Below are 15,023 nucleotides of genomic sequence, written 5' to 3'. Positions count from 1 at the left end.
GCCAGTTTTCTGCACTCTCTAGTTTGTGCATTACCATTCACTCCCAGCTCAGCCAGGCCTTTCAGTTGTCACAGTGTCTGCATCAATCCAGCAAGGGCCAGAGGACAGTGAAGGCCAGCAAGGAGGGTATTTTGTGGCAGCTACAGTGCAGACAGAGCATGTGGATGAATCCAGAGAAGGGAAAGGAAAGGTTGTAGGGTTTAATGGGGCTGCTTGCTTTGAGTCATCTTCCTGTTGGTATGCTCAGACACACCAGAAGTAGTGGTGACAGACACTGTGCCAAATTGCACCGTCCTGTGCAAGTGAGGAGCTATTCTTTTGTGTGCAGGGGAGCTCACCTATAACTTCGGCAGGGGAGTGGAGGGGAGCGATGCCAGCATTTAGCCTGCTGTCAGCAAACTGTTCTCTGTGACTTTGAGGACAGGCAGCCCCCTGTGAAGTTGGTGCAGTGTTTGTCTAGTAACAACAAATAGTGTAAAATAACTATACTGTGTGGGTTTTTTAGACCTCATCATTGTTCTGCATTCTGAGAGTGAGCCCTGGGGATCATTTTTAGAAAAGAGTTAACACTGGAGCAGAAAAACCCCCCCACTGCATCAGATGCTTTATGTCCGGCTCAGCTGTGTGAAAGCTCTGGTGGGAATGAGACGTACCTTTTCACTGACTATAAACCATTAAATGTTGTAATTAACGGCAAGGCAAATTTATTTAGTCCTCTAAACGTTATCTCATCTTCTGCTAGCAGCGGTCATCCATCTCAAAAGTGATTTTGCATATAGCAATTGGCATTGAAAAACAAGTTATTCCTGAACAGCAGAGGTATGTTGTAGGAGCTGCCAACATCCAAATGACAAACAGCTGGTATATCAGTCCAAACAGCTGCTGGATCAATCTTGCCTGTGCACATTAGAAAACTGCTACTCGTAATGTTTCACAATAGGAAGAAGGGAAACTTTTGACTCATAGTAAGGTTAAAATCGACATTGAGATGGAATGCTTTGTTTTACATTTCCACCCATTTCAGCAGGAAAAGGGGCATTTCTAGTGTCAGAAAGAATAAGCTGGTTTCCATTTAATACTTTTCTATAGGAATAATTTTACCTTGTAAAAATTAAGACCTTTACATTTAAAATGCAGCTATAATCTGAAAAACTGCTTGTAGAAATGCCAGCTTTCTACTTAGCTGATCTGTTTCTTGTATGTATTCAGTCAAATCAGTTTAGTGACAAATAAGCTTTACAACTTTATGTGCTGCCATTAAGCCATATAAAGTCAACACACCTGTAAAAGAATGAGCTGGATTCTGGGTTTTTTGGGCCAGGATTGAGAGAACTGTTTACTACCATCTAATCTGGTATTTTTGTCTATCCCACTGAAGAATAGGTTGCATAATTGACACTGAGGTTCTAATAGGTTCTGCAGAGCCTTCACATTAAAAAAAAAAAAAGAAATCAAGATAATATGCAAACTGAAAAGCCCCCAAGCTCCAACTGCAAAGCTGGGAACTAGAAAGCAAATGTCTTTGTAGATTGAGCACATCAAATCTGGAGCTATTGAAATATGCCACACAGAAGCCCACAGTGCCATTTCTGTAGTCCCTGTTCAGAAGAGATTCTATCTTTAAAAGCCTTAATGACTTTAAGGACTTTAAAGAGTGAGCTGAGAATTTCTTTGGGTGGTTGAATCAATAGTAAAGCTGGTGTAAAACCTTTGATAGCTCCTCTTCTTGGCTATCCCCAGTTTTATGGAGTCCTTAGTAGTCGCGTTTTACCAAGGTGCAGGCTGCTGGCAGAAAGCTCTGAAAATCCTGCCTAGTTCTTGAGAAACACTCAGTCTTCTGAGAAACACTTGCCAGGGAGCCTGTAAACTTTCCAGTCTCCATCCCAGAGCTGTCTGGGGCTGAGTCTTGCTATCTCCAAGGAAGGCCGTCTTTGCTTGTTGCTTTCCATCCCTCATGACTCCTCAGGGAAGCCTTAAGTTACATCACTGGCACTTCCACAGAAACGCATGATGAAAAGAGGAGGAAAAGGTTATTAGGTATTACTCATGCAGTCAAGTCAGCATCCAGTCAAGTCAGGCTCTGCACAGACATACTTTCCTGCAATGGCTTACACCATAACCCTGTGACAGCARGCTGGTCAGAAGACCTCGTGTTTATTGTTATGCATCCTGTATTGCTACTTGCAATTTGAAACCTTGATTCCTGACTCTGCAGCGTTAAACAGAAAGCCTTACAGATCCTTTTATGTGCCAGTGACCGTCACAAAAATGCTCTGATCACAGCAGAAGCACAGCAAGTCCCATTGCCTTTCATATCTTCCCAATATATCTCACTCAAATCTCTTGGTTTCAGTATCTTAGGAGTTTGACATTGCTTCTTATTCAGAGTCATCTGACTTTGTCCCCCACAGCCAGTCATTCTCTGTGCACACAGAGTGACTGCACTGCTGTAAAGGCTTCTCTTCTTACCTCCTTGCAAAAGCAGTTCGATTCATACAGTTGCAAGCCCATGTCGATATCATTCCAAGCTACCTGAGAAATTATGAGAGGTTTTGTGGTTTAAAACTGGTTACATCACATTTGGGTTGCAATTGCAGCATGTAACTTTTGTGAGTGCTAATTTGGAGATGCTTGGTGTCAGTAGCAGCAGAAAATACCTTGATTTGGTGCTCTTGGAAGTAATCCAGATCCATACTGTCATTACTTAGAGTAATCCTATTTGCTTTGGAATAGCCATTTGCTCTTCAGTGGGAGAGGAGGTGGTGATTTGCATTCATAAAGTCATACCTGATGGCAGTAACACTGACAGAGAGCTGCAGAAAAAATGTATGCTGCCCTCCCATGTGCAAGGCTCTTCTCAACATTTTTACTCGGAGGTAGTCAGAAGATAACCCTAATTTTTTATTAACGTTTCTGAAAAATGTGCTGGCTACTGGTGTTCTGAGCATGGCTGATTCTTGATTCATATGGAAATATATTGCGACTCAAATGAAGGGTCAAAGGAAGAAGTCCCATGTGAAAAATCACATACTTGGTCACAATGTGTGGATCACAGTAAGTGAGATGATTCTTTCCAAAGTGTTCAAGCCAGATTTCCCACTTATCCTTGCCCATTCTATTTTTACTATTCGTTGTCCAAATACATGCCTGATTCCCTYCACACCATAGTCATAGCTCTTCATTCTAGATGTTTCTTTTCCAGTGAATGACTTGTGGTTTTGCACTGTAGAAGAAGGTAGCAAAGAAAAGGTAACTTCCCACTAAAGATGAATCCAGATATATAAAACTATTTGGTACATGTCAGATCCTGTTTTGATATGTATAGCCAGATTTTTACTCTCCGACACAAGGTCTTTTCCTCTTTCTCTGTAATAATATCCATCTGGAGAAAACACAGATCTCTCTCTTAATTAAGATCACTGTACTTTATTTATGGCAGGCAGTGCTTCAGGATATTCTATGTGAATATTTGCTTGCTGCGCTAAGCTAAATTTGAAGTGGCCTCCCTTGAAAATTAAATTGTATTTTGAAGGGATTGATTCAGAGGAAATGAGGAATTAACATTTCAACAGTATACACAGATGATTTCTCTCCTTAGGAGCAGGTCAGAGAACTTAAAAACCATAAGATCATTCTTGAACATCCAACGGGCAGGAAAGGACAAAAATGATATTATTAAGAGCCAATACACTCCTGACATTTTTATGAACAAAAAATTAGAATGAAGCAGCAGAAGTTTTAAGAGAATGGGCAACATCATCTGCTGTGGCTTTGAGAATGTAGATTGTCAGCTTCCTCTCTCGTCATGCACTTGTACAGAGACCTTTGTAAAAGGACAGATAGATGCAAAGGATTCTTGGGCTGAGTCCTCTATCAACCAACTTGCCAGAACAGCATGATTTCACAACAAAATCTGGCATCTCTTCATCCCACCACTATCCTTGCCTGCTCTTTCAGTGCCACCAGCTGTCCAAATGAATGTATGATTCCCTCCTCTCCGTCGTTGTGTCTCCTTTTTCGAATGCTATGTGGTGGTGCTGGATTGGCCAGAGCTATTCATCAGTAGGGGACATGTTTGTTTTTCTAATAAATTACTCACGCCTTAGCTCTGCAGAAGGTAGCAGCGAGGAAATATGTCCCATATATTTGAGTCTTTGCTGCCTGTATTCACCATTCACTAACTCATCACCCAAGAGCTACTTGTCTCAGTTGTATTGCCTGCAACGGGGAGGCTGAACCAGATCTTAGCTTCTCTGTGTGTGTATGGAGAGAGCGAATGTGCAAAATGGAGGCAGAATGGCCATCTGGATACATCTGGCTAGTCGCAAATATTGGGACTCTCTCCTGCAGAGGAGACAGGATGTTTTAGGGGAGCAGGAACAAGGATGGGTTATGGAGCATTTAAATTGCCGGTTGGTAGTTCATATCCATCCAGGTATGTACTGACTGAAAGTGCCCACCTTCTGCTGGTAGCATGGACACCTGTGCTAACAGTGTGTGGTAATCTGAGTAGTTCCTAGCAGTAGTCTCTTTCTGCAAACACTGCTATCAGTTGGCATTTTTATTGGCAGAGTCCAAATCATCGTTGGACTCTGGAAAATAAGCTCTGTTCTTATCTTTGGAAATAGTCTTTTCCAGTTAGAATTCAGGAGTCCTGCTAAGAAACTGGAGTTGTTCTGTGGACTGTCAGTCTGTCTCCATTTCTCTCTCCCTAAAACAAAACAAAATCGAAATAGTTGTCCCACTATGTAACTTACTCTGGAAAAAATAAAAGGGAACTTGTTCTGGTCAACCTGTTGTGACAACTTAAAAATCCAGCAAATATGAAACCATGTCTTTGTTCCTTGAAAAGCTTCTCTAACCTCATACTCCCTATAGTTTTAGACAGGTACCAGTCTTGGGATTTCTGCAGTTTCTTCAGTTCAAGTGGACCAGGATGGGTTTGTAGAACAGGAAGAGGTTCTGTGTGATGGCCTCCAGCAAGACATTGCAATGGTCTTTCTGTCATCCTTCCCAGTCTAGAGGGAAGCCTCATATATCCAACTGTCTGGCACATGAGTTGAGCAAGAAATTCTCTCTGTAGTTTTCTTTGGTAGCCTGTGAGCTCCTTGAGGCATCTGTTTAGTTTGTATTTGTACTATGCCTAGGCCAGTGGCTCCTTAGCCTAGAGAAAGACCCCTGCATGATATTATAATTAAACAAGTAGGAATAGGCCCCTTTCATCTCTACCTTATCCCTTACGCCAGTAACTTTCAATGCATATATTCTTGCAGTGGGTTCTATATTTTAAATCTTCTGTTTTTGAAGGCAAAAGAGACTCTGCCAACAGAAAACAAGCAAAGAGACAAAAAAAAATGCCTAGTCTTAACAAAGAGGGCTAGAACTCTGTCAGAGTAGCAGAATGGATTTGAAAGGGGATGGATTATCTCCCATCAGAGAGTGTTTCGATGCTTTATGTGGTAGGAGTTGGATTTTTGCCATATGATTCACTGRAACCACAGCTGCTGTGGAAATACAGAACAAGCTAGGAATAAAAAAATAAAGGGTTAAAGAGAAAAAAATGAGTAGAGGAAGAAAACCTCAGTAGCAGAGATAAGCTGAAGGCAGTCTGAAAGGATGAGAAAACAAGATGTAGAAAAGGAATGTGGGAAGTTGGGTTGACAAAGGGTCTCTCCATTTTCAGTGGACATATCTTCAGGCATATCTTCTTCCATTCACTTTCTCCCAAAGCCTAAGGTAAAGATGTAGAGAACCAAAATTTCTCAGGCTATACAGAAGGGAAAGGCAGAGGATAATCCTACAGCAGGCATATTTGCTTTGTGCAACTTTGTGTTCAGCACCGCAAGGAGCAGTGCATTAAAAATGCATAGATTTGAAAGAGATGGTTTCACAGGACAAGGAAGTGCCTCAGGGTTTGCTTCTATTAAGTCAATGGGAATGTTGCAAATTGCTTCAACAAAAACAGGACCTAGTCCTTATCTGACTATCTTAAAATGTTATGAAACAGCAGGCTCGAATCAGTGACTGAAGCCTCCAAGCCTGTCCTGAAACTGCTTGTTTGCCACCTCCTGTTAGCTTCCTGTGGAGGACTCAGGTGCTTTGCAAGGTCAGAGTAGACATGGACTTTCCTGGTCCCACCAACTAATTTTCTCTTTCCTCTCTTAACTGGGGCAGCTTTGCTCCTGGTACCTGTGACACCACTGGGACTTAGTCAATGTCAGACTTCTTAGGAATGGTAATATGGAGAATTAATATAAGCTGCCCAGCTTCCTTTTATTTCTTTGTGTCTGTTCTCAGCCCTGTTCTTCCCTTTTAGTGCCTGTTGTATTCAGGTGCATTCCCAGTTTCTTTTGTGATATTTGGACATGACAGTGCGGCACACCAATGCCACAAACCAATGCTTTCTCCATGAATATATTCCTTCAGCATCCCTTCAGTCCGTGACCCTTTCATAAAAATAAGCTTCAGTGCTTATTTTCAAACCCATTCCCCTTCCCAGTGGTCTTGCAACACCCAACTCCTTGGTCTAACTCAGAAATGCACGTATCCATCTCCTYCTAACAGATATAAACCTAATGGTCTGAACCTCCCCTCCTGCCTCTGATCCTTCTCACGGTTTCTCACCCTTACTGCCCTTCATGCCTTTGTTGCTCTGTGTCGACAAATGTTTGCTCTCCAGGGGAAAGAAGACCTTAGTTACAGATGCATGAAACACCAGGGAAATTCTGAAGATTCAGTGAGCTAAACCTTCATCCTTGCCCAGAGGAAGCGGGATCTCATCTCACTTTCTGAAATAGGAGAGGTACCCTTTTTGAGACCCCCAGTTGGCCTTGCAGGTGTAACAGCCTATCACATATTTTGCACTGAATGTGAGGGATGGAAGATTGCTGAAAAAGCTGTTCTGTTCCATCATCACCTGCATTTTCAAGTCTTGTTTTGCTGGCCATATAAGCCCAAAGGGAGCTGAGCACTGAGAGGAGCAACACCGCTCACCATTTTCATGCTTCCAGCATAGCTGACCCATGTTTATATATCCCTAGAGTGCAATATGAGGATTCTTTTCCATTCAAAGGCCGGTATCTAGACCCACCCAAGTGTGGGCTAGCAAGCTGTCACGGAGATACCATCGACGCAGTGATTGTCTGTATTGCTTGGCATAGGATCAGTTCTCTGTTGACTGCAGGCTAAGAAAGTATTGTTACTACGTATTTAATTGCAAGTCCAGTTACTACAAAAGGCAAAGGAAGGAAAGGGTTAGTGAAATGGCCTATTTTATTTTTCAGTAGCTCTCTTTAAATATCCCTAAGGATTTCTTACCTCCCATTAAAATTTTACCTGAAAATGCTGATTGTAAGGAATGCAGTAGAGAGATATGCAAAGGAAAGGCAGACTGTTAAATACTCTTGCTGCAATAAATCTCCAGACACTTGAAAGCCAGTAGGGCATGGGGAGGAGAAAGAGTGGATGAAACAGGGGCTGCATATTTTAATAGGATGATTAAAAATCCTATATCAGGATTCATCAAATACAAGACACATACATACAATTTATAAAATGTTTTATTACTCCATTCTTGAAAATTGTATTTTTGTCTACTATTTCTGTCTATGCGAAAACTAAAACTTCCCCAGTTCCTGCAGAGTGCTGCTTACTCTGCCCTCTTTTTTCCCTCTAAGCTTGTTGAACAAACTGCTCAGCTGAATAACTAGAGATACTTCCCTCCCCTTTTCTCCCAACCTGGCAGTCTTTCCCTCTCCAGCATTTTTTTCAGTGCTCTTTTTCATTCTCTCTGCTGACTCCATTTGCTTATGAAGATGAGGGGTCCAAAGCCACATAAAAGACAGATCTTTCCACATTCCTACATTCAAGGTTGAGTGTTATGCTTCCTTTCTTTTTTTTTTTTTCACTGAAAGAGAATATCCACCTAAAGAAATTAGAAATGAGTCTGAGCAGAGCATGTGCCCATAAACATAACAGGTTTTTAGGGAGTCTTACAGAGGTGTCTGAATTAGAAGTTATAGATCTGGAACAGATATTCCCTTTCCAAAGCATGTGTGGGAGGGAGGCAGCGGGCGATCACAGAGCTCTGACTCAGAAATGACTGTGAGTTTCACAACTTTTCCCATCTTAGCCAGAAATTGAGGTGCGTGTCCTGCCTGGCTGTTTGGGCCCATTTCTGTGGCTTCAGTTAGCTAAATGATGCTCCTCCAGAAACTAATGCACCAATGCTTGTGGCATTGCTGTAACTGAATGCACACACAGAACCAATGCCGGCAGTAAGTTAAACAAAGCGGCAAGTAGAGGAAGACAAGGAATGAATGAGAGTGATGAGACTTTGAGATCCTTCGCTCTGTACAGGCCAGCCGCCTGATTTTTCTCAACGCCTGTTAACATGCAGAGGAAAGCAGCAACTGCCTGGTTAGCATGGGGCAGAAAAAAAGAGCAACACATTCAGTTTTGCAGGGCACAAATACTATATACTTCCTCTTTCCTTGCATAAGAGCAATTGATGTCCATCTAGCATCTTCCATTAGAGGATAAGAAAGCACTCAACACACTCTTCACACAGGTCACCATACATAGGTAATACTTGCTTGCTGTAGTAACCTTTCTTATGTTTTTTGTAATAAAGGTGAAGGGAAATACAATATTACTGAGCCACCTGTGTCCGCTGACTGTGGATAAATGGTGATCTCTGCTATGAAGAAATCCCTTTGCTCCTGACTGAATGTTGCCATCTCAGGGCTGAAAGGTTCCATTCTCTTAATAGCATACTAGAGCACTGCAAGGCCGAAAACAATGACCCCCTTTCCTTCCAGGAGCTGGAGAATTAATTTATTTAAGTGGGATGTAATGACCTAATTTGAATTTTTTAGAACAATGGAGCCAATAGTCCATTCTTGAAAAAACAATATGGGATTTTAATGATCAAGGACAGTCATCACCTACCCGGTGTATGTTAGATAAAAAACCCAGCACCTTGAACACCTATGTCCAGAGATTTTAGTATGTGAATTTAGTGTGACCCCCTCAGATGTCTGATCAGGATTGATCCCCCAATCCAAGAGAATTAAAGGGGGCTAGAAATGCCTTTGCAAAGGCTACCTTGACCATGGTAGCCATCAGTAGCACCCCAGGCATTCCACACATCCTCTGACACAGGACAAGGCCAACACCGCATCCCTCTGCTGCCTGGTGGTCCAAAAATGTAGTTGCACAGAGGTGTACCCACTACTGCAGTGGGCACTACAGCAGGAGGAAAGAACCTGCTGTACAAGTCTCATCTGCAGTGGGTGAGACTTGACAGGTCCAGCCTGAGCTGTTGTGTGTCACAAAGCCTCTGTAGACTGCTTCTGAGTTGGTACCACTCATGCTGAGACACAACTGGATCTTTAACTGCATTGGACTTATCCTGGCAGTAGGGGATTAAATGATGATTGTCTGGCCCTCCCCAGTTCAGGTGTTGTATGTAACCATCTTGGAGTTACATATCTAACCAAGCATGTAGCTGTTAGGCAAGCACATGAGAGCCCCGTAGTTAATATTTCTGCCTTGTAAATTGAGGAGGTCTCAGATGCACACCTTCAGAGGTCTTTTTTGAAACTCATTGCGTTCAGTCCAGGGTCTGTCTGTTCCCTTTGGTCCCTGGAGCTGGGTCTGTGATGTGTCATGCTCCACAGCAGCAAATGGCATTGGTAAAGTGAAGCTTGGGTTTGATCAGAAGATGAAATGGTAGACAAAGAGATTATTCAGAGTGGCATGAAAGGTTGTATTCTCACATGTGCACAGTGCCCAACCCATAACTAGCTTAATGAGATAGCTGTTCTGTTAGCATGCAGCCCTACATCCCTCTGTGACTCCTGACTCCACTGTAACGAATGTTAGCGTCACAGAGGCTGTGTGGTAAAGAAGAGAGAGCATAAATTCAGGACAACGAGGAAGTAGTTCTTGGCCATGGTAGTTCCCCCAAATAGTTACATGCATAACAGCCTGCTTCTACAAAGTGGTCAGCATCTTCATTTCCAGATGCGTGTTGTAAGAAGGATCTGAAGGTGCTTAGAAGCTTGCAAGCTCAAGCTACAAACCACACATACATATGGAGGTAGTCTTGTCAGCCATAGCTCATTTTTCAAATGCTTTTCCCCTGGAGCACTCAGGTGCTTCAGGCTTAGTGGCTGAAGGTGAGCGAGGAGACTTTCAGAAAGAATCCAAACGCAAGCAAGAAAAGCTTGATGCCTGGTGTAGTCAGAAAACTTAGCAAGGCTGCAAAGCAAAGCATCAGTTGGTGACAACATACAAATACCCTGTTTGTAGTAGAAACAATAACATGGGATTTGCCTGTATCCAGGGTTACATTCACTGACCTTTCAGTGCCGAGTTGCCAAGTGACACCAGGTAACAGAAGTATTTCAGCAACATGGCACTATGTGCTCCTGCTAGGTGAGACAGCTATGCCCATCCACTCAGGAGAAAACTAGGACCTTCCCCCTTGGTGCTTTATGCTCCCAGCCTCTTTATTTCTGTAGGTGTCCCATCCTAAACACTCTTCCTCTTCCTGCTCATTGTCTTCATCCCCCACAAACCCTCACGCACGTGGCTCTGGATCTCCTCATCATGTTCTTCTCGTTAAAAACCCCATTGTTCATTTGTTTGTTTGTTCTCTTTCTCTCTCTCTCTCCTCTTTTTCTCTCTCTTTCCCTCTCCTTGTTTTTTTTTTTCTTTCTTTCTTTTTTTGTCTCCTCTGTTTTGTGTACCCAGGCAGCCCATTGAGTAACTTCTTTGACGTAATTAAACAACTTTTTTCAGACGAGAAGAACGGGCAGGTGAGCCATCCCCCCGGCACGCCAACCAAGCATAGCGCAAACAGCAAGCGGAGCGATTCCGGTTCTAATGACTATGGGTCTAGAGGAGACAATAAGTACCCTGCTGGCAAAGACAAGGCAAAGATGGTCTCATCAGTCGGCCTACAAGACCAACCTTAAATAAACACATAAAAAAAATTAAATAACTTAGGAAAAAAACAAAAAACAAAAAAGCAAGAAAGAATGAAAGAATATTCCTTAGTAAGCTAGCCTCTAAACTAGAAGGATGTATATACCTTGCCACAACAGTACAAAACTGTCTATAGACAAATTTTGTATGAAGGAATGACTGTATATATATACATATATATATTTATATATGATATATAATATATATCTCAGAAACAAACACAAAAACAAACGAACGAAAGAATGAACAGAAAAGAAAGAAAAGAAAAGGTAGCACAGATGACAAACCCAGTTCGCCAGATCTTGGGTTGTGGTTTTTTGATTGTTTTTTTTCCTCCCTTTTTTGAGTGTTTTTCTTTTTTTTCCTCCTTCCTGATTTTTTGGKTTTTTTTATTATTATTATTATTTTTGTTTTGTTTTGTTTTGTTTCTTGTTCTGTTCATGCTCTCTCTGTGTTTCTGACGACACCACTTGTTTCCGCTCTGCTACCAGGAATTATCCCGAAAAGTTAACATGTCAGCCACGGCTTCACCTTCTGTGCTCTGCGGACACTTGTTGACGGAAGGCAACCGATGTAGACTGTCCAAGGACCAGTCCTGTTTGAGGTTCCCAGCCTCCCCTCTCCCTTCAGGAAGTGGGTTTCTCCCCCACTTCTCCCCAGACACCTCCCCAATGCACGCTTTTTTTTTGTTTTGTTTTGTTTTTGTTTTTTTCTTTTTTGGTGTTCCACGAGAGAGATCTGCTCAGTAATGGGATTGCACAGTCTGGGCTGAAAGGAGGTTGCAAATTGTTGGAGTGAAACCTCTGCCCTTGGCAACTTCTGTCCATGCAGGTGAACTCGGCCCGGTGGGGAAGGGTGYGGGGGAAGGAGATGGGTGTAGCGGGAGCGCAGTGTTCGTGAATCCAGAGCGCATTCTCATCAGAAACCAGCCAGGAGCAACTCAAAACTAAGCGTTGAACCAAGACAATATTGGGGAGCTTCATCACAGGATTTTCTTAAACTTCTTTTTCTCCCCACCACTTTTTCCTTTTCTTTTCCCCCCTTTTCTTATATACACACATATATATATATATTTATATTTATGTATAAGTATACATATATACACATATATATATATAAAAAATAGTTGTTGTTTTTTTTTTAACTGTATCATCTTGCTTTTTGACCTGCTGGAAGGGGAAAGGAATAAACTTAGGAGGGAGAGGGGGTTAAATGAATAAACACATACAAACAAACATTAAAACTTAGGGAAAAGGCAACTTCTGGTAGCAAAGAAGAGGGACAAGATTCTGCCAAGGACTGTCTCTCCCGCCGCCAGGCACAGTTGCCGCTGCTGCTACTGCTGCTCCTCCTTCGACACCTTCCTCCCCATCTSTCAACTCCCTGCCACTGTGCCACCGCGCTGGGACCTTCTTCCACCAGCTGGATCCTCCACCACACCCTGCATTTAGATGCAATTGTTGTGTTGCTAGTGCTGCATTGATATCAGTATTATTTCTTTAAGTTACCAATTTCATTTGTTGGCTTGGGTGATTTTTTTCTACAAAAAAAAAAAAAAAGAAGATGAAGAGGAGGAAGAAAAGAGACTTATCTTGGGTTTTATTTCCTGTGTGTGTGTGTGTGCAAATCACTGGCACTTAAGTTCATCTGAGCAAGACAAGGTGGAGTCAGGGCAATGGGAGACTTAATCACGAAGCTACTGTAAACTTTAAAAATTACTGCAAGATATTTTTATAAAGGTTTTTTTTTTGAAAGGGGGAGGAGGGTGGGATTGGTTGGATGGGGACTTTTTTTGTGTTTCAGTTATTAGGTCTTGGTTATTTATATATACATATATATATATTTAAAAAAATAAGCTGTTAGATATATCTTCTGTTTAATAATTGTGTAGAGGCAACATTGATTCTTATTTATTTTGGGGAGGAGGGGGAAAAAAGACACAGAAACTCCTTAAGTGTTCATCTTGTGACTTTGAGAAAGAAGAATTTTCGCCTTTTTTCCTCCTCCTCAAGAGTTATGTGACCAAGTGTAACTTATTCTGGCCCAAGCTCAAAGGTTAAACAAAAAAACGTGGTTTTACGCGTGGAAGACAAAAACACAATGAGAAGTACTTCTTGACTGAGATTTTAAGAATGTAGGCTTAGCATTAGTGTTCAGCTCTTTTATGACCTTCAATTGCTGCTCGTTGGGTTCCTATGGGTGTATGTTGTATCGCAAGATTTTTTTTTTTTAAATGATAATGTTGGATGAGTTCTTTTTTGTTGTTGTTGTCGTTGTTGTTTTTTTTCATCATTTTTCCCCTTCTTGGACCAGTTTTACTTGTACATAGGTTTGAAGATTAAAAGAATTTTTAAAGACACAACTGGGGCAAAGACCTTTGACTTTTGCCCTGTTTCCCCATTCCCCCAAATGGGAGGGATTTATTTTATTTTTTTGTTTTATTTATTTATTTATTTTCCCTATTCTTGAACTTTTCTCTCGTATTGCTGTGTGCATGTCAGACACCAGGGAGTGATGGCTGGGGAGGGGGGGAGGCAAGGGTGCAGGAGAGGGGGGCAGTTTTAATTGCATGACATTGCTGTAAATTAGTCTCTTTTGCTTTCGTTGTCTTTCCTGCCTCCGCCCTCTCTCTACTTCTCCTCCAAGCTCCCCTCCCATCACCCCCGTCCTTCTTTTCCCTCTTTTCTCTTCCCTTGTGTATAGATTTTGATGCTTCTGTTACATTGTACCTCTACAAAAGGCTGGGATTTCAATACAAAATAATAATAATAATTTAAAAATACCTATATCAGCAAAACCCATGTGGTACAAGCAGGAAGGGGATTACTTACACAAGATATAAGAATAAATGAAAGCAATACCTCTTGTTATCCTTCCTATTTTGTACTTTGAAGACACACACACGCGCACACACACATATACAGACACAAACTGACATTATTTAACGGTTTAAAATGGACAAAAAAATCTGATGTATCCCTTGTTAAATAACTGTGAGCAACTTTAGTTCAAAAACCAATAAATTCATTCAGTAAAGATACTAGCTGTTGAGTGTCCTGTTTATGTCCATGCAAAAGAATCTCTTCTCACCAGTGCCACACCTGGTAAGTATGATATCCATRTTTTCTATACCAAGGCAGAAGAAGATGGCTGGCACATAAGACAGCATCCTCCTGGCTGAAGAATTAACACTGTCTTGTTGCAGCTTTTGGGTCTCTATGTGCTTCACCCAGAGTCGTCTACCCTCGCAGCAAAAAAACACCATGCAAAGGAAAAAAACACTTTTTCACAGTAACACTTGAAAAAGATGAAGCTAAATTGCAGACAAACCAAAACCCCCAGATCTGAACCGGATTGAAACCACTRTATCAAAAACTTGCTGCTACTGATCATTCTCATCTCTAACCTGAGCTTCTCACATTGCTTCCAGATTTAGCATAGGAAGGATTTCTCCACCCTCCCTGCCTGAAATACCCTGTCACATACATTTGAAAAAAAGTTTATCAGGTATGTCCCTGAATTGTGTTGGCTTTTTGTTGTTGTTGACTGGTTTGTATGGCTGCTGGCTTGTCATGCGTCTCTCACAGCTTTTGGGTGTCCACATTTATGCTGGATCTGTAACTTCTTCCAAGTCATCATGGAAGCCTGAAAATTCACCTTTCAGGCTCAGAGCTTGGCTGGCACACGCAGGAACTGATACCCGCCTGGATGTGTCCCCATCCGACCCGGGCCTCTCTTAGGGCTGACAGTATCACAGTTGCTCGCCACAGCAGAGCCCAAGCCTATGGGAGACATAAGCCGGAGAAAGTAGCACTGTCCCTTTGAATATTTGAGCCCCTCAGGCTGCTCTGCCCAGACCCCGGGTTTGCAGCGTCCCAGTCTCCCCCATGCTTTCCCTTTGTCTGCGTGCACCGCACCAGTCCTCGGCTGCTCTGTGAAGGACCGAACCAGCAGAACTACCCCAAAACGAAGCGAAACCCCCGGCTGAGGCCGAGCCTTGCGCCATGGCCCGGCGCCGCTGGGCGCGGCCG

General features: G+C 42.3%; 1 protein-coding gene across 7 annotated transcripts in view; it reads left to right on the top strand.

Moving 5' to 3' along the window:
• The window catches only part of BRSK2 (BR serine/threonine kinase 2), a 163,052-nt gene extending 151,015 nt beyond the window's left edge, over positions 1-12,037 (top strand). For 5 of the 7 annotated variants that reach the window (XM_026076431.1, XM_026076432.1, XM_026076435.1 and 2 more), the window contains one exon: positions 10,807-11,380. In XM_026076431.1, the coding sequence (XP_025932216.1) occupies positions 10,807-10,982 (176 nt within the window). In that variant the 3' untranslated portion in view covers positions 10,983-11,380. Of the gene's footprint in view, positions 1-10,758 lie in introns of all 7 variants that reach the window. The other 2 variants (XM_026076437.1, XM_026076434.1) reach the window with 2 other exon arrangements.
• Positions 12,038-15,023: the final 2,986 nt, after the last annotated feature.

Source organism: Apteryx rowi, unplaced genomic scaffold (genome assembly GCF_003343035.1).
Source record: "Apteryx rowi isolate R43461 unplaced genomic scaffold, aptRow1 scaffold_430, whole genome shotgun sequence".
In the NCBI taxonomy this organism is placed as follows: domain Eukaryota; kingdom Metazoa; phylum Chordata; class Aves; order Apterygiformes; family Apterygidae; genus Apteryx; species Apteryx rowi.
The sequence above is the reverse complement of the archived record's forward strand: the minus strand, read 5'-3'. Positions and strand labels throughout refer to the sequence as shown.